Raw genomic sequence first — 23,249 nt, 5'->3', positions numbered from 1 at the left:
AAGTGTTGTTTGCCAAATGATATGGTAAGTTCAAATTACTCTTTAGGTATTTCCTTTTCATTTTTAAATTGCCAAGCACTGTACTTTTCAATTATATTCTAAAATTCAATGTTAAATGGAAACGTGTTAAATTTCTAAAGCATAATTTCAGTTAAATATTTGATTATTCTCTTCTTAGATGTTAATCAGTTTACATAACTAAATAATGGGTTTTTATTTAATGTGTGTTATGTTTTAGCTCTTTGATCAGACATAACACATTATTATGAGTTTTCACATCAAAAAAATTATATACACACTGTTCACGGGCTTAATGTGAACAATGCGGTGTAAGCTACTTTTAAATTATTCTTATAAAAGTAACTTTTGACCTATGATTTGATAGTATTCACCTGTTAAGTTGTATATATAATGTATCATTTTTGTTTTTAAGTTTGAGGTCTCACTATGTTAGCCAGGCTGGCCTCCCCTGACCTCAAGCAGCCCTCACACCTCGGCTTCCCAAAGTGCTGGGATTACAGGTGTGTGCCACCACACCCAGCCTTATCCTTATTTTTAGAGTGGATTTTTGATGTATCGAAAACAAACTGTATTATTCATGTAGGCTTTCTTCAATCCATTGCTCTCTGATAATTGTTTGTTAAATGCATAGCAAAGTCCTTGTGGAAATAAGTTTGTTTTTATAATCTTTTTCTCTTTGTCCTCTTTGTAAATGGCCTGAACAGTACACTATATAATAATAGCTAACATTGGTGGAGTTAGGGAATACTCTGTTAAAAATATGTTGATGTTTTATCTAGTGAAAGGTAAAAAAAAATCTTCATTTTAAGAGTATATAAAAATATGTCACATGCCTGGCATGGTGGCTCACACCTGTAATCCCAATACTTTGGGAGGCCCAGGTGGGAGGATCTCTCAAGACTAGAAGTTCGAGACCAGCCTAAGCAACAAAGCAAGACCCCTCTATCTACCAAAAAAAATTAAAAATTAGTTGAGTGTGCTGGCATGCACCTGTAGTCTCTAGTCCTAGCCACTCACAAGGCTGAGACAGGAGGATTGCTTGAGCCCAGGAGTTTAAGACTGCAGCGAGTTATCACTGTACCACTGCACTCCAGCCTGGTTGGCAGAGTAAGACCCTGTCTCTTTAAAAAAAAAAAAAAAAAAAAATTTAAAGTCTAGTACAGTCTTACAATTTTTTCCAGTCTTTTCATTGTGTCCTTGTACTGATATATTCAAATTAATTGACACATTGCAGTTGTATTTATGGGGTACAAGTTGATGTTTTAATATGTGTGTATATTGTATAATGATCATATTAGGATAGTTATGGTACTTGTTACTTCATGCATTTATCATTTTTTTTGTTGTGAGAACATTCAAAAACCTTCCTGGCTATTTTGTAATATATAATAATTTACTGTTAACCATAGATACCCTAGTGTACCATAGAACACCAGAACTTATTCCTTCTATCTAATTGTAGCTTGGTACCTATTAACCAGCCTTTCCCCATCCTCCTCATTCCCATCCTCATCCTCTCCCCAGTCTCAGGGTAATCACTGTTAAACTCTCTATTTCTATGATAGCAACATTTTTTAGAGTCCACATGTGAGTGAGATCAACATTGTTTGTCTTTCTGTGTCTGGTATATTTCACTTAATATAATGTCCTCCAGTTTCATTAACGTTGTTGCCAATGGCAAGATTTTATTTTTTATGACAGAATCATATTCCATTGTGTATGTGTGCCACATTTTCTTTATCCATTTGTCTGTTGTTGGACACTTAGATTGATTCTGTATCTTGGCTGTTGTGATTGGTGCTCAATAAATATAAGATATTTCTTCAACATGCTGATTTCATGTCCTTTGGATATCTACCCCATGGTGGGATTGCTCAATCATATGGTCGTCATATTTTTAATGTTTTGAGGGATGCTTCCGTACTGTTTTCCGTAGTGGCTATACTAATTTATATCCCCACTAACAGTGTATGTGTTCTCTTGTCCATGTTCTCACCAGTGCTTCGTTTTCTTTTGTCTTTTTGACAGTAGCTATTCTAACTGGAATAAGATGGTATCTCATTGTGGTTTTGATTTGCATTTCCCTGATAATTAGTGGTTTTGAACATTTTTCATATACCTGTTGGCCATTTTTTTGTCTCCTTTTGAGAAATGTATTAAGATATTTTGCTCATTTTTTAATTGGGTTATTTGGTTTTTTTTTAGTTGAGTTCCTTTGCAGTTATTTTAGTTTTTTTTTTTTTCAGTTCTTTTAGTATGTATTTTAGATATCTCTTGTCAGATGTAGTTTGCAGATGTTTTCTCCCATTCTGTAGGTTGTCTCTTTGCTTTGTTTCTTTTGCTGTGCAAAAAACTTTTGAGTTTGATGTAATGTGTCTTTTCTTTTGCTGCCTGTGCTTTGAGGTCTCATTTTAAAATACTTGCCCAGCCCAGTATTGTGAAGCATTTCCCCTATATTTTCTTCTAGTAGTTTCATACTTTTTTTTTTCATTAAGTCTTTAATCCATTTTGAATTGATTTTTGCATATGGTGAGAGAGAGGGGTCTAACCTCATTACATGTAGGTATTCAAGTTTTCCAGCACCATTTATAGAAGAGACTGTCTTTCCCCAATGTGTGGTATTGCCACCTTTGTCAAAAATCAATTGACCATGATGTGTGAATTTATTTCTGGGTTCTCTGTTCTATTCCGTTGTTCTGTGTGTCTGTTTTTATGCCAGTAGCATGCTCTTTGGGCTCCTATAGCTTTGTGTAGTATGTTTTGAAGTCAAGTAGTGTGATGTTTCCAGCTTTTTTATTCTTACTCAGGATTGCTTTGGCTATTCAGTGTCTTTTGTGGTTCCATATGAATTCTAGGATTATTTTTTCTATTTCCATGAAGAGTGTCGGTATTTTTGATAGAAGTTGCATTAAATCTGTAGACCACTTTCTGTAGTATGGCCATTTTAGCAATTCTTCCAGTTCATGAACAGGAGATATCTTTCCATTTACCCACATCCTCTGCAGTTTCTTTCATCAATGTTTTATCATTTTCAGTGCAGAAATCTTTCACTTCCATTATTAAGTTTATTCCTGGTTATTTATTTTTTTGTAGCTATTGGAAATGGAATTGTTTTCTTGATTTTTTTTTTCAAATAGTTCACTGTTAGTATATAGAAACACTACCAATTTTTATACATTAATTTTACATCCTGCAACTTTACTGAATTTATTCTAACACTTTTTTGGTGGAGGCTAGGATTTCCTATATATACCATCTACAAATGGGACAACTTTACTTCCTCCTTTACAGTTTGGATGCCTTTTATTTCTTTATCTTGCCTAATTGCCCTAAGACTTCTAGCAGTGTTGACTGGAAGTGGTGAAAGTGGGCATATTTGTCTTGTTCCTGATCTTAGGGGAGCAGCTGAAAGCCTAACATCAGTATGTTTGTCATATATGGCCTTTGTTGTTTCAAGCTACATACCTTCTATACCTAATATATTGAGCATTTCAGAAACAAACTTTAATAGTGCTTGAGCTTTAGTTTTGTTTACTTTCTACCTGGATCATGGGGTGTTCTTCTAAGTTAACAGAATTTGAAAATAGAGTAATTTCATTTTAAAAGGAGATTTTAGATAGTAAGAAATTGTTACTCTCTGATTTTATTTCTCCATTTGCTTCTTCTCAACCCTGAGATGAAGATCTTTCTGATATCTTCTAAAATAAAATTCGTTCAGCATTTAGAGCATTATTTTTTTCTATTTAGTCCTCTATTATACTAGTACCTTTTACTGCCTAACACATTATCCTAAAACTTAATAGCTTAAAGTAAAAAACATTTATTATCTCAGTCTTCTGTGCTCAGCATTCCCATTATAACTTAGCTGGATGCCTCTGACTTGGGGTCTCTCCCAAGGCTGCAGTCAAGCATCAGCCAGGACTGTAGTCATGTCAGGGTTCTAACTGGGGAGAATCTATCTTCATACCCACTAATAGGCCATTGGTGGACCTCAGCTCCTTCGTTAATAGCTGGAGACATCCTTGCACCTTGTCTCTCCACAGGACAGTTTACACTAACTGTGGAAGTTGGCTTCCTTCAGAGCCTGGCAAGCAAGAGAGTACCAAGATGGAAGCTATAGTCTCTTTGTAACCAAATCTCAGAAGTGACATCTCATCACTTTTGCCATATTTTATTTATTAGAAGCAAGGGACTAGGTTCACCCAAACTCAAGGGGAGGGAATTAAGCAAGAGCATGAGTCCCAGGAGGTGGTGATCTTTGGGTTCCATCTTAATGGCTGCTTGCCATATCTGTTATAAGTACTTTGAAACTTCTAGAGCTTTTCCATTTTTACTGTGTCATCTTCACAGGATTAGGATGATAAAACTCCTGTTCAGATAAAATTCCCTATGCTTAGCTTGCTGGTGTCTCACAATCTTGAATTAATCATTTTATATAGAATTAGACTCCAGGAAGGTGTGCAGACCAGGACAGAGATAAAGGAATGTTTATTTGCAGTTTTACTTGTATGGCCTTTTCTAGTTATTTAGATAAGAAGCTTTGTTAAAACGCTAACAAAGTGTACAGTTGGTACTAGAAAGTGTACAATTGGGAATAGTCTATGCTCTTTTCATTATGTAAATTCTAACGTTTGTTTTGTTCAGTATTGGTAAAGGTTTTCAAGGAGTCATGAAAAGATGGGGATTTAAAGGCCAACCTGCTACGCATGGTCAAACGAAAACCCACAGGAGACCTGGAGCTATTTCAACTGGTGTGAGTATAACTAGTGAAGCTCTTTTTAATGCTAAATATTCAACTTCTGCACATGTAGTCCTCAGTCCATCCTTGATATGAAGTCACATAATTTTAGTCTGACACCAGGGGGCTCCAAGTACTTGTCACACTTTTATGGATCCTTGCCCCTCACTCATTTCCCGGAGCCAGACTAGAATTAGTTATATTCCACAAGGTTAGCTGAGCATCTGTAGTTTGGCTGTATATACCCTGAGTCTAAATTTAAAAGATACTTTGTGCAAATGTTGAATTCAGTTTGTCTTTCAAATTAGTATCAGTTAGCAATTCTGAAATAATTTTCTGTGAATTGTAGGATTTAGCAAATAAGTAAATATATTGATAATGGAGCTAGGTTTCTCACTGTTGAAAAAGGGCATTAAAGTTTGAAAATGGGAAAATTTAAATGAACCCTATAGTGTTGAATTCAGACTATAAGTATGCATATACTACTTGGTAGGGGAGGGGAATGCATGCATGCACACAAGGAAAAATGTAACACAGAGAAATAGAGGGATGTGTGTGTGTGTATATATGTCTTAGTTCTGTCATTGTAGTCATGTATAATGGAATATATTTGTAGAATGAATAAGAGTGATACTTAGTCTGTAATACTGAGAATCTTCTTTTAAGCCTATTGGTTACATATTAAACATATCTAATGCCAGATGAAGTTTCACCTGTTACTGTGAGAGCAGCTGATGGAAAAGTGTTTATATTCTGAGAATTCATGTGTTGTAAGAAACTGTTCCATTTTAGTCGTAATTCAGATTTACTTCTTTAGATACAGAACTGTCATCCATTATCAGAGCCAAAATCAGAGACTGTGTGTGTGAAGCTATTAGATTTATGTAAATCAGAGAAAACCAGGGCTAGACAAACTGAGTATTCTGATAACTAATTCTGTACTTTAATATTTTGGTCAAGGAAAGTAACATCTAATGCAAGGAGTAGAACCATCCCAGCACCAGTGATATGGATGAAGTCTATTAGGTCAGTTAATGCAGAAGATGAGTTCAAAACAGGCCTGGCAGTCCATTTTTTTCTTTGATGTGTCGGTGTGTCTGTATGCCCTTGTCCTTTTTAAATTCTTATCCAGTATTAGGTCAGTTGTTACTGAGTTTTTCTCCTAAATCTCTTTCTTAGTCTGTATTTATTTTATCAGTCTAGTCTCATTTAGAAAGGAAATTCTCTAGGAGTAAATATGTCTAAATCCATATTTAGTTCCTTACTGGGACCTAGCCAAATAGGGGAAAAATAAAACATTCTAATAATATATATTTTTAGTTTGCGTTGTGGTTTGATCAGTTCTGTTTAAAATTGATAGTACTTAAAAGTGTTAACTTTAGTTTTCTCATTTAGGATATTGGCAGAGTCTGGCCTGGAACTAAAATGCCTGGAAAAATGGGAAACATATATAGGACATCGTATGGACTGAAAGTAAGTTTTACAAGTGGTTCTTTTTAGGAATAGTTAAGTTGTCTAAATGCAAAGGCAGCAGAATATGTATTTAATCTGTGTCTATGTACCATTGTTCTAATAGGCTTTAAAATTATTGAGGAAAAGAGGATACATGAACTGTGTGTGTGTGTGTGTGTGTACACTCTAGTTGTAGTCATAGTGGTAGTAGTGGTAGTGTATATTTCAAGCCATGAAAAATGCAATCATTAAAGAGACAAAATTAGTAGTCTTCTTTTGGACCTGGAAGATTTTCACAAGATATTGTTGCATGAAAAAAATAAGTTTCAGAGCATTCACTATAATACTCTTTATTGAGTAAAAGATTGAACAAAAGCTCTCTACATATGTATGTTGCTGTGCCATGATATAATCACAGAAGAGTGGAAGGGTATGTACCAGGTTCTTGGATTATATATCAGATATGTGTGTGTAGAAGTGGATGTAGGTAAGGAGAAGGAGAGTGGGAGACAATCAAAATAGAAGAAAACAATAGCACAACAAAAGGATTGTGATATACATCCGTTGTTATAAAAAATATTTATGTGTATTTAAGAGAAGTTGGATTCAATCTCTACCGATGAGAAATGTATCTAAGTAAAACTGAGTTATACTATGATGGATGCTGTATAACTATATTTCTGTTAAGCAACTAATGTTTATGTTTGTTTGCATATATGTTTTAAAGTGTAGAAAGTACAAAGAAGAAAATAAGCCACCCATAAGAACAGTACCCAAAGTCAATCACTGGAAACATTTTGGTGCATCTCCTCCCAGTCTCTATTCTCTATACGTTTTATATATGAATTTTGACCAGGAGAAGTTTTCAAATTTTATATAATTAAACCTAAGATTTTTTTACCCCTTCTATTACAATTATACTCATCAGAGACCATCTATTTGCTATATTTTCTTCGTGTGTGTGATTTCAATTTCTGTAATATTTAATATTTATTCAATATTAGATAGGAGCCATGGGTCAAACTTGATTTCTTCTCCAAATATTTTATTTTCTCAGTACCATTTTTTTGACCAATCATTCTCTCCCATTTCTTAAGCTTTTTCTCCACATGAAGATCTTTTGAGGACCATCTGTCTACTCAGCCTCCTTACTTTAGAAATTAGAATCAGTGAGGTTGCAGCTTCTCCAGCCTGTAGTTACAGCAAGCTAGTATTAAGTAAAAATAAAATAAAATTAAATTTCCACTTGTTATTGTTAATGGTGCCAACAGAGTCCTTTGAGATATCCAAATAGTTTTGATCATTCAGTCACAGAGATCTCTATTTAAAATGAGAGTTTTCTACTACTTCCATAAGATATATCTGCTGTGGTCTTCTATTACCAGTCATCCATAGGACTTGAAGTTTTTCAGTTCTTATTCAACATTCTGAAGTACTGATAAGATTATTACTTTACAAGCAACTTACATCCTTAGCTTTTAATAACATTGTGTGTTTTAATACAAGTATATCCTGAAATTTTTGGTTTTATTTCATGCTTTAGGTGTGGAGAATAAACACAAAGCACAACATAATCTATGTAAATGGCTCTGTACCTGGACATAAAAATTGCTTAGTAAAGGTAAGTATAAGTGTCTTCTTTTTTTTCCTTTTTTTTTTTCTTTTTTTTTTTGTTTCTTACTCGCAAGCTGACAAGTTACTGTCTTTATGTTCTGTTGTTTATGTGTGTGGATATTTGCCATAAAGTCTCCTTTGACTCATATATGTGGCTTATAAATAAATGGCTGTTTTTTCACATGTTCTCTACTGAATCTTTCTGCTTTTTAGTAGCACCTGAGTGAAAAAAAATGCACAAGATAACCTATATTCTATTTCTGTAAAACCAAGAACCTGTAAAAAGGGTAAAGCTGTGTATTAGTCCATCCTAATAGAATGGATGGACTCCTATAAAGAAATACCTGAGATTGGGTAATGTATAAATAAAAGAGGTTTAATTGGCTCGTGGTTCCACAGGCTGTACAGGAAGCATGGCTAGGGAGGCTTCAGGAAACTTACAATCATGGCAAAAGGGGAAGGAGAGACAGACATGTCTTACATGGCTGGAGTAGGAGGAAGAGAGGGAAGGGGGAGGTGCTACACATTTTTAAACAAGATCTTGTGAGAACTCACTGTCACGAGAACAGTAAGGGGGAAGTCTGCCCCCATGATCCAGTCACTTCCCACCAGGCCCCTCTTCCAACACTGGGGATTACAGTTTGACGTGAGATTTGGGTGGAGACAAAAATCCAAACCGTATCAGGCCAGTACGCAGAAAGATCTTCAGGAGTATGAGAAAGATATTTGGATAACTATTGCCAAAATAGCAGTATATCTTAATCCTTCCAAAAGGAACATGTTAGCTTTTTTAAAGTGCCCCATCTACAAATGAATGGATAAAGTGTGTGTGTGTGTGTGTGTGTGTATGGCTGAAGAATATTGTAGAGAATGCATACACACACTAAAATATTCTTCAGCCATAAAACAGAATAAATTGCTTTTGTTTGTGGTGATGCGAATAAACTTGGAGGACATTATGTTAAGTGTAATAAGCTAGGCACAGAAAGACAAATACTGTATGATCTCACTTTTATGTGGAATCTGAAAACGTTGATTTCATAGAAGTACAGAGCAGAATGGTTTTACCAGAGGCTGGGGGAAAATAGTGGGGAGGAGAGCTGGGGGAGGTGGTCTACAAGCACAGTTAGTTAAGAAAAATACATTCTGGTGTTCTGTTACATAGTAAGGTGACTGACTATAGCTAATAGTAATGTATATTTCAATATAGCTAGAAGACAGGATTTTGAATGTTATCACCACAAAGAAATGATACATGTTTACAGTAATGGACTTGCTAGTTATCCTGATTTGATCATTATACAATGTATATATGTATTGAGACATCACACCGTATCCCATATATATGTACAATTATGTGTCAATTATAAGTAAACCCTGACCCCACTCCCCCGAAAAATGCTTTTTGGCTTTTGAAAGAGTTACTTTGACAAACCAGAAATACATGAGGTAAAAATTAGAATCATCAAAAGTGGTTAAAGGTAGCCATTTGAGGAGGAGCTTTTTTATCATTACTAGCACCATGCTCTGATTACATCTTTAAGTGTTTTTCTTTAAAAAAAAAAAAAAAAGTTAAAAAATTTGTACAGATAGATACATTTTAAGAAAAACTCTTTAAGTTCTCAAGAGACTTACTTCCATAAAATACAAAATAAATATTCTGTATGGGGTTTATTCCAATATAATACAAATTTTCTTACCTCTGAGTTTTGAATCTTCTGTGCTGAAGATGTTTGTATTAGATGTGATATCAGCTGTTCTCCAGAGTATATTCTTCATTGATTTTCCAATGATAGCAGCAAAGAAATAGTGAAACTTTAAAACTTCTGACTTTTTAAACTCAGTGTTTCCTTATATATTTTTTTCATTTCTAGGTTCCATTACTAGCATAAGAAATAATTTTTTGAAATCTTACAAGGAATGAGAGTTTTGCTTTTTAAAATTACCTTTCTGGGACACTTCACTTTACTGACTGGATTATTCTCATTTTTCTTAAAGAAAAAAATGCATTTAAGCCAGGCCTGGTGGCTTGCATCTGTAATTCCAGCTACTCAGGAGGCTGAAGTGGGAGGATAGGATAACATGGCCTCTGGAATTGGAGGCTGCAGTGAGCTATGATCACACCACTGCTTTCTAGCCTGGGCAACAGAGTGGGACCTCACTTCTTTAAAAAAAAAAAAAAGAAAAGAAAAATGCATTTGATGAATTTTTGTAAGTTTTGTTTTTTCCTTAAGTTTGTGGGTTTTTAAGTTTAAGTAGATTTCTAGTCCCCAAGTAAGGCAGTCATACTTACAATGACAGGTAGTTGAAGCCAGAGGATTGTCATTGTACTTCCCATCGTATTTTGTCTTCCTCATCTTATGAAGACATATCTTCATATCCCTGGCCCCACATTTCAGATCACAGGTTATAAATAGCACAGTCTAATAAAGGAGAAGGATTATTTTTTGTAATAAAAGTATACTGGACACCAGATTAATTTTTAAATGTCAAATCCTCCTTTTCTGCCCATTTTTCTACATACATGATTCTAGCCGGGTTTTCTAGCCGAACCTTACCATTGATTTCTGTGACTTCTCAAGTACTACCACAACATCTTCTCAAGTACTTCTGCAATATCCCTGCCACCAGCAGAGATGAATGGTCAATTATCTTGAAAAACTATAGTACATACAATGAAATTCTGATGTAGTTGTATAAATAAATAGTTGATAACCAGTAACATTTATTACTCAGATTTATCGCCTACTTCAATAAAAGGTTGCTTCCAAAAACTCCATTCACTTTCATAATTGATAATAGTTTGCCATCACTGAAGATACTCAGAATATACACCAAAGAGTTCTGAAAGAGGAGTCTAAATACATTTTGAGAAACTGTGGCATCAGAACAATGTCCAGTCCCCTTTGAACTATTAACACACTAGTGAATATATTTTCAGCAAGTATATTTGTATAATAAAAGAGCTCATCCTTTAAAAAAATCTTTGAAATACGGTGCTTAAATAACTTTCTTTTGTAACCTTAAAGTATCTGCCCAGGCATTAATTGAAGTATGAATTTGGGGAACATGTTGTAGGTTTGTGTTTTAAATGGTAAAACTTGCTGTGTCCTTTCACTCCATTATTTCCCTTCTTCCAATGACTCCATAGCAGGTAAATTGGTCCTTCCTTGCCCATAGGTTTTGAGCCATTTCCTAGTGGGCAGCCAACTTTGTTAACATCCACTCACCTCTTGGGAGCTTTTGTTTCCTCAGAGTACAGGGTTACCAATAACTTTTTTTTTAAGATTCTAAAGTTAGTAAAGATAGTCTTAGAGATGACCAACCTGTTTAATTGTCTTGAGCTTTTTGTTTTGCTGTTTGGATTCACTAAATGTATTAATGAAGGCTAGAGAACTATTGTTTACAGCATAATAAGTATAAATGTATGTTATAAAATACTGTTCATTCGTGTTCATTCCTATGTCCTATATATAATTTATTTTCAGATTTGCCTGGTTTTTGTCTGTCCTTCCCCCATATTTTCTTAGAAGATTTAGACTGGTTTGCTGATAGACATAAAAAGAGTGAGGTAGATAATTGAGGGTGTCCTGGTGCAGGCAGGGAAATAGTAAACCTGGGGTAAGATCAAATACACAAAAATACATATGGACTGCAGACCTTTGGCCCTCAACTTTTGCACCACCGAGACAAAAATGGTTGAGATGAGATGCCATTTATGTTTCAGATCCATGAATTATGATACTTAGATTTTATAAACAGTGCTTCTATTATCTAAAATATTTATCAGGTGTAATAGTTCTATAAAAGTGTGAAAGCAACTGAGAGTTATCTCTTTGGGTCATTGATGACAATTTTTATTTCTCAAATTAGCACAGAAAGTTTTGTTGTAATTGGTTTTATTGGATTTTTTGCTTGGGATTTATTTTCAGTCCTAAATACTGAGCAAATTTAAATTGGTAAGAATATGACTTTTTTCCCTTCTTAAATTTCAACCCGAGATTAATGGATTGAGGAACAAAACTAAGCAAGTTTACTTTCTTTTGGGTAATTTACTCATAATTTCTTGAAACAATTTTAATAAGAGGGATGAAAGTAGATCTGTTTTTCTGTACCAAGCTGTTCCTAGCAGCTGTGTACCTTATTTCAACCAAATTATTCATTTCTTATTGCTAAAGTAATTATGCCTCATTTTACTCTGTGTATACAATTACATGCAAATTTTTTAAAATTTACTTATGAATGAAGGCTGTAGAATGAGTCAGAAGTTCTGAATAATCCAATATTTTCCAAAAATAAAGCTCAATGTTTTAGATCACATCAGTACCTATATTAAAATTGTTCAGTCTATGAATTCACAGATGTAATTAGAATTTTTGAGAATATATAGAGTTAACAGAACTCTTATAGAGATTCATAGGTCTGTTATTGTTTTTGTTAAATATTATTCTGTCCAACTTCTCAATAAGAATGTATGCTCTGACATACGTCATGCCACATTTATTGTATATGAAGATAGGATTGGTTCTTGTTGCTCACAGCTATAAGCAGAAAATGCACTAAGGCCTTGGGAATATTCAGTACTAAATCAAGGATGATATAAAATAGTTTCAACTTGATATATAAAATAATCTCACCTTAAAGGCCCTCACCCAAATTTGAACATGCTGAAGAATTATCTTTAAATCTTCCATCAATACAGGACTTTTTTTTTTTTTTGACCATGTGACACAGAAATACAATCTTGTTTATTTGTTTTATTTGCTGGAGAAATGACTCTTTTGGTAGGGGAAGAAAAATGTAAGCTAATTTCCTTAATAAGAGGTGATATTTTAAATTATGTGCTCTTAGAGTTAAGACTAACAAAAATGCTAGTTTGTCAGGTCATTATATTTGAAAATGAATCTATATAAACGAAATTCAAGTAGTAATTTTAGAGTGTGATTTTATCCTGTGGGACAGTCCTAGAGATTCTTATAAGTTAAGATATAAAGTAATAATTGGTGATTTTATCCTTATAGCTTGAGTTTCTGTTACTGGGTTAGTCAGATTTTTTAGAATTAAAGGAAAGCATTGACTGAGTCCTTTTTACTCTATATACGTAACAGTAGTGTTACTCACATTAGAAAATGTAGTAGCGGGTATTTCTTTGATTATGAATAATCTCTGAAAAGGCTACCTTTAAAGAACTTAATTGGTATCACTTACTAAGATTTTTGCCTTCTCTCAGGTCAGAGATTCTAAACTGCCTGCATATAAGGATCTCGGTAAAAATCTACCATTCCCTACATATTTTCCTGATGGAGATGAAGAGGAACTGCCGGAAGATTTGTATGATGAAAATGTGTGTCAGCCTGGTGCACCTTCTATTACATTTGCCTAACATCTTTGGATATGGCAGAACCTTACATATTCTGTGAGCTTCGATGAGCCAGAGTGATATAATCACCACCAGAAATCATATTCTCCTTTCTTAGTCAGAACAAAATCAAACATGTCATCTTCGTCAAGGGCATAAATATATCATTCATACGCCCATTAAATTTTGTTAGAAAATTTGCCACATTAAGGCCGGGCGCGGTGGCTCACACCTGTAATCCCAGCACTTTGGGAGGCCGAGATGGACGGATCACGAGGTCAGGAGATTGAGACCATACTGGCTAACACGGTGAAACCCCATCTCTACTAAAATACAAAAAAAATTAGCCGGGCGTGGTGGCGGGCGCCTGTAGTCCCAGCTACTTGGGAGGCTGAGGCAGGAGAATGGTGTGAACCTGGGAGACGGAGCTTGCAGTGAGCCAAGATCGCGCCACTGCACTCCAGCCTGGGCAACAGAGCGAGACTCCGTCTCAAAAAAAAAAAAAAAAGAAAATTTGCCACATTAAACATATGAGTTAAGTGGATTGGATTTGCTGGATTTGCTGAAATTGGTGTTTGGCATATTGGTAAAATATTCGTAATTTGTCGACTCGATTCTTTTTTACTGCATATTTCCCAAGTTAAGATGTCTATAAATTTAACTTTTATTAAAGTTTTATCAATCTTTGTGAAATAGTGGTTGTGGAACAGTAGAAAACCATATGGGGACTATGGTGCAACGTATTTGGGTAAAGAAACCATTTGCTAAAATGGAAAAAGTAAATCGATTTTTATTTAAATTACAGAAACATATATGTTAAAGCCCAGTCAAAGGAAAGACAGTAAAATCATAAATTATGGGTCCTGTTTACATTTTTGTTAGGAGAGGTGATTACTTTGTGGTTTTATCACTCAATTATAAGATCAGTATTGTTGTTGTTTTGTTTGTTTGTTTTTTAGAAAGAGTTTTGCTGTGTTGCCCAGGCTGGAGTGATCTTGGCTCACTGCAGCCACGACTTTGTGATCTCAAGTGATGCTTCCACCTCAGCCTCCCAAGTAGCTGGGACTATAGGTGCCCACCACCATGCCTGGCTAATATTTGTAATTTTTTGTAAAGATGGGGTCCCACTATGTTGCCTAGGGTGGTCTTGAACTTCTGAGTTCAAGCTTTTTACCTTCCATGGCCTCCCAATTTGTTAGGATTACAGGTATAAGCCACTGCACCCAGCCTACGTTTCAAAAAGAATTTATAATGATCTAAGATTGTATGTTCAGACTTTTATTAATCATGTATTAATCAAAATGCTCATGGTTTGTGGGTTTCTTTTTAATTGTATGAAATTAACATGTATTTACTAATGGCTACTCATGACAAATAAGCTTAACTGTGTGTATAAGCAGACCTCAGCTTAAATACTTGATTTCCTCTGAACCAAATTCTTTTTTTTTTTTTTTTTTTGAGACGGAGTCTGGCTCTGTCGCCCAGGCTGGAGTGCGGTGGCCGTATCTCAGCTCACTGCAAGCTCCACCTCCCAGGTTTACGCCATTCTCCTGCCTCCGCCTCCCAAGTAGCTGGGACTACAGGCGCCCGCCTCGTCGCCCGGCTAGTTTTTTGTATTCTTTAGTAGAGACGGGGTTTCACCGTATTAGCCAGGGTGGTCTCGATCTCCTGACCTTGTGATCCGCCTGTCTCGGCCTCCCAAAGTGCTAGGATTACAGGCTTGAGCCACCGCGCCCGGCCCAAATTCTTAATTGACATCACCGCATAGGTTTGTTAGTCATAGTGTTAGATCTCCATGTGATATACTATCCTGGTTGTATCACATTTTTCACTTTAAATCCAAAGATAGCCACATTTTTAAAAAGTTTTTATTTATACTTTATCTTATTTCATTAAAAACATATGGCAATTGATATGAAATCCACTCAATAAAATAGAAAAACAAGAGAAAAATATTTAGGATAATGTAAGTTAGAATAGGCGGTATTTTAGGGAAGGAATAGCGTCAATGTCATATAGATGAGCAGGCTATGCTGTGCAGAGTTGTTATATTCAGATCATTTGGTTTTGAGCTTCCTGGGTGCTAAACATTATTTGTTACATACTGTTCATTATTCATGAGTTTGAATAGTGATAATAGACTGTCATAGTCTTTAACTGGAGTAGATTACATTTAAAACCACCATACCATATTTGGTTAAAAAAATATATCAAACTAGAAATTTGTTGACTTGTTAAAAGTTATCTCTAGTAATCATCATATACAAGGGTAAAATGCTAGAAGAATTCTTTTCAGGGATCAAACAAGGATACCCTCTACAACTTCTATTCCATAGTATTCTTGGGTGCCCTAGCCAGTGCAGTAAGACAAGTAAAGCTAATGAGATAAATTGGAAAGTAGGAGCAAATCTCATTATTTGTAAGAAATATTTACCTAGAAGATGAAAGGTAGACAACTGACAAGCTATCAGAACCAATAGAGGTGAAAAAGGTAACAATACAAGATTAATATACAAACATATATCAATATTTTATGGGAAAATGGATATTATTTATAATAGCAATTTAAAAATCACCTAGGAAAAGCCTAACAAGAAATATGCTAGGGTCTTACGTCCTTTTTTGAAAGATAAGAAAACTTCAGTAATGGAGAAGATATCATGGCCATGAATGGGAAGGTTATATTGTAAATAATTCATTTCATCCTTCTCAACAGGACTTAGAGCTAGTCAAACTGATTCTAAAATTCACGTGAAAGTGTAAATTCAAGAATAGCCACTACTTAAAATGTTACACATTAGTTAGATATGGCCCCATACTATGCTTAGGAACTTATACAGACATACCTTAGAGATATTGTGGGTTTGGTTTCAGACCACAGCAATAAAGCAAATGCCACAATAAAGCAAATCACAAAATTTGTAGTTTCCTGATGCATATATAAGTTATACTGAAGTCTATAATGTGTTTCAATAGGATTGTATCTTTAAAAATATACATACCTTAATTTTGAAATGTCAGAAAATGCCAGAGATCTTCTGAGCCCTTAGCAAGTTGTAATCTTTTTAGTGGTAGAGGGTCTTCCCTCAAAGTTGATGCTGACTGATCAGGGTGGTAGTTTCTGGAAGGTTGGGTGACTGTGGCAGTTTCTTAGCATAAGGCAATGGACTTTGCCACTTGATTGACTCTTCCTTTCACAAAAGATTTCCCTGTAGCATGGAGTGCTGCTTGGTAGCATTTTGCCCACAATAGAACTTTGTTCAAAGTTTGAGTAAATCCTCATACCCTGCTGCTGCTTCACAACTAAATTTATGGAATTTTCTAAATCCTTTGTTGTAACAGCATTCACAGCATCTTCACCATAAGTAGATCCCATCTCAAGAAGCCACTTTCTTTAGTCGTGCATTAGAAGAAACCACTTTCTTTACTCATCCATAAAAAGCACCTCCTTATCTGTTCAAGTTTTAGCATGAGATTACAGCAATTCAGTCACATCTTCAGGCTCCACTTCTGCAGTTCATTCCTCCACTGGAACCTTGAACCCCTCAGAGCCACTCTTGAGAGTTGGAATCAACTTCCAAACACCTGTTAATGTTGATATTTTTACTTTCTCCCATGAATTGTGAATGTTCTTAATGGCATCTAAAATGGCAAATCCTTTCCTGAAGGATTATAGCAACTTTATATATTAAGGACTATGTCTACTGTAACCTTACAACACATGTTTCTTAAATGATTAGAGTTTGAAAGTCATAATTACACGTTTATGCATGGACTACAGAACAGATGTGTTAGGCATGGAAACATTATTCTTGTAAATCTTCATCTTGACTAAGGTGCATTGTCAGTGAGCTGTTATCTTGTGAGACAAATGGACAATTATTTCTGGGAGAACATAAAATCTTTTTCCTGCATTGTTTGTGAAAAATGAATCAGTATGTGAAAGTAGCCAGTTGCCCAGACATAAGATGTTTTGTCGAAGGCAGGGAACCTTCTGCACTTAAAAGAGCCTGCCCCAAACTTACCACCTTCTTTCACTATAGTTGGTGGTCTGTAGATCTGTTTTTGAGTTTTAAAGTAACATTTCTGATCACCTTCTGGGATTACAGATATGATCCCTGTCTTCTAGAATAAGGGAACAAAACTTTCAGTCTCACCCGCCAACCCCAACCAGTCCCCACTGCCAGCAGCTTCTACAGATGCATATCCTTTGAAGAGGATCTGGACTCCATTCTGACAAACTGAGTGGCCCAGATGAACTGGGTTCTTCTCTCCAGTTGTGGAATACCTTAACCAGTCTGCCTAGTCCAACACTACAAAATGTGATTTCCCAAGAACTTTAGGGTTACCATTTCTGGCTACAGCACAGGCATTTTGCCTCAGCAGCTGTCCTCAAATGTTCAGCTCAGAAATGGAAATCTGCCTACTGTAGATAGGGAGTACATGGTCCCAGTACTCTCCTGCTCAACTCTGTGCATCATCCCAGGCAGTACTAGAAGCCTGCTCTTGAGCAGTGCTGACGACTGGACAGATATGATGGCAATTCAGTTCTCAGCAGTGGAGCCATCCTGGGCCTGAGTTGAGCTTGAGTTTGATTTACTGTTTTAGATTTTGTCTTGAAATGGAGAACCTTTTTGTAATTAAACTTCATTCAAATTAGACATTTGTTCCAGCATCCTTGGTACTAGCTATTTGGAATAAAATATGGAAATACTGAACTTTGTATAATTCTGTAAGCCTTAGAGAGGCCTACAGATTAAGGGATACTTTAAGAGTTACACTACTGGTCATCCTTCCTCTCCAAGACCTTTATCCTACCTGCTAGGGTAGCCGAAGTTGAAATGCAAATGTTAATTAGTCCTGTTTCCACAGTGGCCCCTGGCATGGGCAATTGGATGATGCCAGCTGTCACAAACATTAAGCTATAAATGAAAGTATTTCTTACAGCAAGTATAAGGATATACTTTACAAGAGTATTAAGCATTTCAGAGTCAGTAGTGCTTTCGCAGTCTTTAATGGTGAGGTACAAATCTGCTTTTCGACTTTTCTCAAGGGGTGGAATATAAGGATGGCTTTTACAGCTGATTTACAAAGGTAAATTTGCAGATGGGACCTGACCATGTTTCAGCACATATGGAGAAATGTGTATAGAACTATGGCGTGTTTTTCTAGTGTAAAGAGTATTAGAACACAGTCACACACACGGAAGTTGAATTCGTACTTAGGGTTCCTCATGTGCAGAATGAATTCTGTCAGTCTGTGGGCTCACTTGCCTTACATCCAGTCGCTTATTTTGTTTTACTACTACTACTAATAATAGTAAAAAAAAAAAACCCTCTTTGAGAAAGAATGTGTCAGAGTGAAGTCTCTCCTGATTCCAGCAAGATTGAACCTACGCCCTAAATCATTGCCCAGAGACAGAGAGAGAGAGACTGTTGGCTGTGTCACAGTGAAAACCCATTATGGGAAAAGAACAGCATTCAGATTGCTGACTCTGAACCTGTTATTTGGACCTCTGGGATGAATACCTTCAAATGTTTGTGTTATTCCTCATTTTTGTCAGAATAGAAACACAGTGTGGGCTTCCTGTGGCATTGAGTCTTGCAAAATTGTTTTCTAGCCTGGAATGTGATGTGCTTCTACTAGCTACATTATTTCTTATGGCTGATTCTTTTCCCTTGGTAGGATGTGTGTGATTCTAAAAATGCCTTTCACTGCCAGTTTTGCCTGAAGGTCACCACTTGGGAAGTTTTCCCCACTTTTGCAGGAACTATGGCAAGAAGAATGTTATGTTTCTATTATGGTACTTACCATGATACTGCTTATCATGCTTTTATGAACAGTTTTATAGTGGAGCCCTTTCATGATGAGGTAGGGCATGTTGCTGATAACTTTTTCTGAACTGCTGAACCAAGAGAGTGAAGACAGGCAGACAGAAGCAAGTCACTGCTATGAGGCCACCTTGGGCAAACATCTTCAATAGCTTTATTTTTATTTTTATTTATTTATTTATTGAGGCAGAGTTTTGCTCTTGTTGCCCAGGCTGGAGTGCAAGGGCATCATCTCAGCTCACCACAACCTCCACCTCCCGGGTTCAAGCAATTCTCCTGCCTCAGCCTCCCAAGTAGCTGGGATTACAGGCATGCGCCACCACGTCCGGCTAATTTTTTCTATTTTTAGTAGAGATGGGGTTTCTCCATGTTGGTCAGGCTGGTCTCGAACTCCTGACCTCAGGTGATCCGCCCACCTTAGCATCCCAAAGTTTTGGGATTAAAGGCTTAAGCCACCGAGCCTGGCCTTCAATAGCTTTATAATCATGTGTTACTTCATGGCTACCTGTTTTCTGAATGGGAAGAAGTTCTTCACATGAGAGTTTATTTTACTAGTGATAGATAAAGCTTCTCTCTTCAGGGACTTTCCTTAAAGTTGACTTTACTGTAACAACAGACATTTCTTCAGTTTTCAGTTTTATTGCTATTTCTGCTAGAACACCTCATCCACCAGCTTGGCCCCATAAATGATAGTGGTCTCTCAAAGCATGCCCTACCAGACAAATGAAGACTGCCATTCAGACTTTGCCTCCAGCAATTACCTAGGGTTCCCTGGAATGAGAGGACTCGGTGTCATTATCCCCTCCAGAAAACAGCCAGTCCTGAGCCTGCAGGGTTGCCAGCCTCAATTTCATCATTTGCTTTTCTGCTTTTAAATGTTTGCAAACAGCCGCAGTCCATGTCACATGTTTTATTCTTTTTAGATTAATGAGGTGGCCTGTTCAAGTTAGACAGGCCATATTAATCTCAGTGAATGTGGTCCTTAGCACCACAAAAGCAAACATGATTTTAACTGGACAAAGTCTTGGCACAGTGGATGCATGATTGTTGCTTTTTGAATTTGACTGGAGAGTGAGAGTTGTGATTTTGATTCTCCAAAAGCAGACTCTATGAGCACCAAGTATATTTTAGGTCATTTAGAAAGTTTGTTGTTTGAACAGATGAGGATAAGACATCAATATTTGACACTGCACCAAATCTGCTTTATTTCAAAAGGAACTAATTAAACACTTCATCACAGAAGTCCTGACAAAGATGCATGGATGGCTATATTAACGAGACTGTGTCAGAATGAATAATAATACATGGCTGTACTGAGAATCCAACATAAATTTCCTTATCTAAAATAGTGGTTTGTTTAAATGATGAAGCAAAGATGGCATTGGAGCTGTTGGCTGACTGTCCCTTTTTTTCTCTTAACTGCAAAAGCACTGAATCTGATGCCCTACCTTGTGGGGTAATGGTGTGCTTATCTCCCCCTCTTCAAACAGTTTGGCACGTTGCTAATAACAGCCAGCCTACTGCTAAAATATCATCAATGACAGAACAGAAGAAATGGATATTTAGGAAAACATAAAGCTTAGTAAGTAGGCAAAAAAAAAAAAAAAAAAGTACTGATAGAAAGCAAATAAAGGAAAGATCTATAATATTGGGACAGGCGGCATCTCCCTGCTTGCAGGGTAATTTTATTTAGCTGGTAACCAACAAGGACGCCTGCCATGGGAAGAAGGTGTGATTTTGTGATTTAATGATCCAAAGCCCATTTTTAGACACCACTTAGCCATAAAGAGAGGCCCAAAGGTTCTGTGGCCCAGGAGTCGTTGAGATAAGTATTTATGACAAGGTCCACCCAAACGCAAGGGGACACAAGAAGGGGGCATGTCAGGCCCAGGGAATTTTCACAGTGGCTTACAAAGGCAAGTCTTAACCCTCACCTAACACAGGAGTTCTCCACACTGGCTGCATGTTAGATCCCCAAGGAAGAGCTTTTAAAATTCCTAGTCCAATATTCTCGGAATTTGGAGGGCAGGAGAGAGTAGGAGACCCAGTCATCAGTGGTTTTTAAAGCTCCCCAGTTAAATATTTAACTCCCCTGTTTGAAGAGGGGCAGATGGGCTGAGATTAAGAACTACTGACCTAAAACAACATGATGTATAGACAGGCAAATCATTTGTGGAACTCAGGCCAGTTAATTGGCCGTCTCCCTAAAACAATTCAAGTTGGAGAAAATTCTGTACAAATGTAATAATAGTGATGTTTTATATGTGTATAGTATTTTATATTTTAAGGTTTTTATGTTCATGTGACGGTGCTCTCAGGAAAATGCTTAGCGTCTTGTAAAACTGTGCAAATGTTAGATATCATCAACCCAGTATTATAATTGAGAAAACAAGCTGAGTGCAAGTGTAGGACTTATTTGGAGTCTCACTAAAGAAGTGACTGGCAGAGCCTAAAATTGGGGCACTGGACAGTCGTATGTTCTATCCTGGGAATCATGATTTCCTTTGAAGAATGCTGTAAAATGTTGACCGTATTTTTGTCTGTTATGAACTGTGATTGGCCTCACACAGAAATAATGAATTCTTTTAGGTTGCTTTTGGAATGTGTTAGTTTGGTATCTCAAATCAGTAATATAATCACAAGTGAAACAAGCTGTCAGTCTTGTCTAAAGTTTTTAAGTTAGGGTTGTCCTGCATCTGCACCAAGTATCAAAGGTTTAAGAAAGAGTACTGAGAGGGAAAATTGAGAATGAAGAAAAATGTATCCATTAACTTAGTTTCTGTTTTTATAAACTGGGATAGATTGAGATTGTTGTTTTCTTTTTATGGCTGAACGTTTTGGTACAACTCCAGATAAACTGGTGTGGAGATGGATAATCTTGAGTATAGGATGACATTGCACCAGCAGATTCCTAATGGTTGACTTAGTAATCAATGAATCCTTCTTCCCAGGCCTCATCAGGGCCCCTCTCCCTTAATACTTGAAGTTTTGAGTCAAAACTACATGGCATTTATTGAACACCCACTGTCAGATGTTTTATACATGGTCTCTCATTTAATCCTCAACCACCCTGCCAGGTAGTTGTTATCTTTGCTTCATAGATGAAGAACATTGAGACTCAGAGATTATATAACTTTTCTGAATCAAATATCTAGTGAGTGGCTAACGAAGACTAAGAGCTAAAGGTTGCCTCTGCACTTGAAGTCATTCGTTCTGGGAAGAGCCCCAGCTTCCAGTCACCCAAGTTTCCTAGCCATTCTGGTGAATGCTGCTGCATAAGCCCTCTCTTAAGCTTTGGGTAGAGATGAATCCCCTCCCCCGTATCATACCCAAAGACATGGTATAGACAAATTTTCTGGGAGGCAGTTTCTCCCATGTATCCAAAAGAAAAGAAAGTGTGCATTGTGTCCTTTAAGTTCTCCACCTCCCTCTTCTCCCATTACCTGAGCCAGGAAGAGAGTTGAAAGAAGATTGCCAGAGCTTGAATGAGGGTGGGCCAATTCACCTACTGGACTGCAGGACTCTGGGTGATGCCATTCCTATTTATATTTGAGTGAAATTGTGTATTTTTCAGGACTGTCTTCACCATCCTCAAAGGGGAAAAGGGTTGAGTATGTATTGGAGGGGTTGAGTGCTGTTGAGGATAAATTAAAAATAAGGAAAACATTTGCCCATTCACTCCAGGTTGCTGGTCAAGATGGTCATATGTACCCTCTCAACCAACTCCAAAATTAGACTTGAACAAGAGTCCTGGGCCTAACAGTTATTGATTAGACCTGGAAATAGCTCTGAGCAGTAAAACATATGAAACGTTTTTGTTTGTTTTTTTAATCTCGGAAATTCTTCCTTATTAGTACTACTGAGCTACGTCTGAAGGCTCTAGGGGAGGATTCTTTTTGCCTCTTTCAGCTTTGTGGGGGCTCGAGGCTTTCCTTGGCTTGTGGCTGCCTCTGTTTTCACATGGCCTTCTTGAAACTTTCTTTAAGAAAACAAATTCTTAGTTTCTGGAATCAAAGAAGTCATATCAGCCAAAACTGCTGAGTCATCTAAGGATTGATTCGAAATTTAATTAAAGAGAGTTCTTGCAGCTTTTTAAGGACGATGTTCCAATTGTCTCTCCACCTAACAAAGTGGTAAGGTACATTGGACAGGACAGAGAGGCACTCTTGACTTCTGCATGTCTCTTCGTGGACAGGCAGACCTAGGAAGACTATCCATGGATGACTCATTTCTC

General features: G+C 36.6%; 1 protein-coding gene across 1 annotated transcript in view; it reads left to right on the top strand.

The window, feature by feature from the left end:
* The window catches only part of MRPL3 (mitochondrial ribosomal protein L3), a 40,401-nt gene extending 27,013 nt beyond the window's left edge, over window positions 1–13,388 (top strand). The window contains exons 7-10 of the mRNA XM_023207425.1: window positions 4,666–4,774; window positions 6,155–6,232; window positions 7,755–7,832; window positions 13,056–13,388. Of these exons, the coding sequence (XP_023063193.1) occupies window positions 4,666–4,774; window positions 6,155–6,232; window positions 7,755–7,832; window positions 13,056–13,208 (418 nt within the window). The 3' untranslated portion in view covers window positions 13,209–13,388. The remainder of the gene's footprint in view (window positions 1–4,665; window positions 4,775–6,154; window positions 6,233–7,754; window positions 7,833–13,055) is intronic.
* Window positions 13,389–23,249: the final 9,861 nt, after the last annotated feature.

The sequence above is a fragment of the Piliocolobus tephrosceles genome, chromosome 2, assembly GCF_002776525.5.
Source record: "Piliocolobus tephrosceles isolate RC106 chromosome 2, ASM277652v3, whole genome shotgun sequence".
Lineage (NCBI taxonomy): Eukaryota > Metazoa > Chordata > Mammalia > Primates > Cercopithecidae > Piliocolobus > Piliocolobus tephrosceles.
The sequence above is the reverse complement of the archived record's forward strand: the minus strand, read 5'-3'. Positions and strand labels throughout refer to the sequence as shown.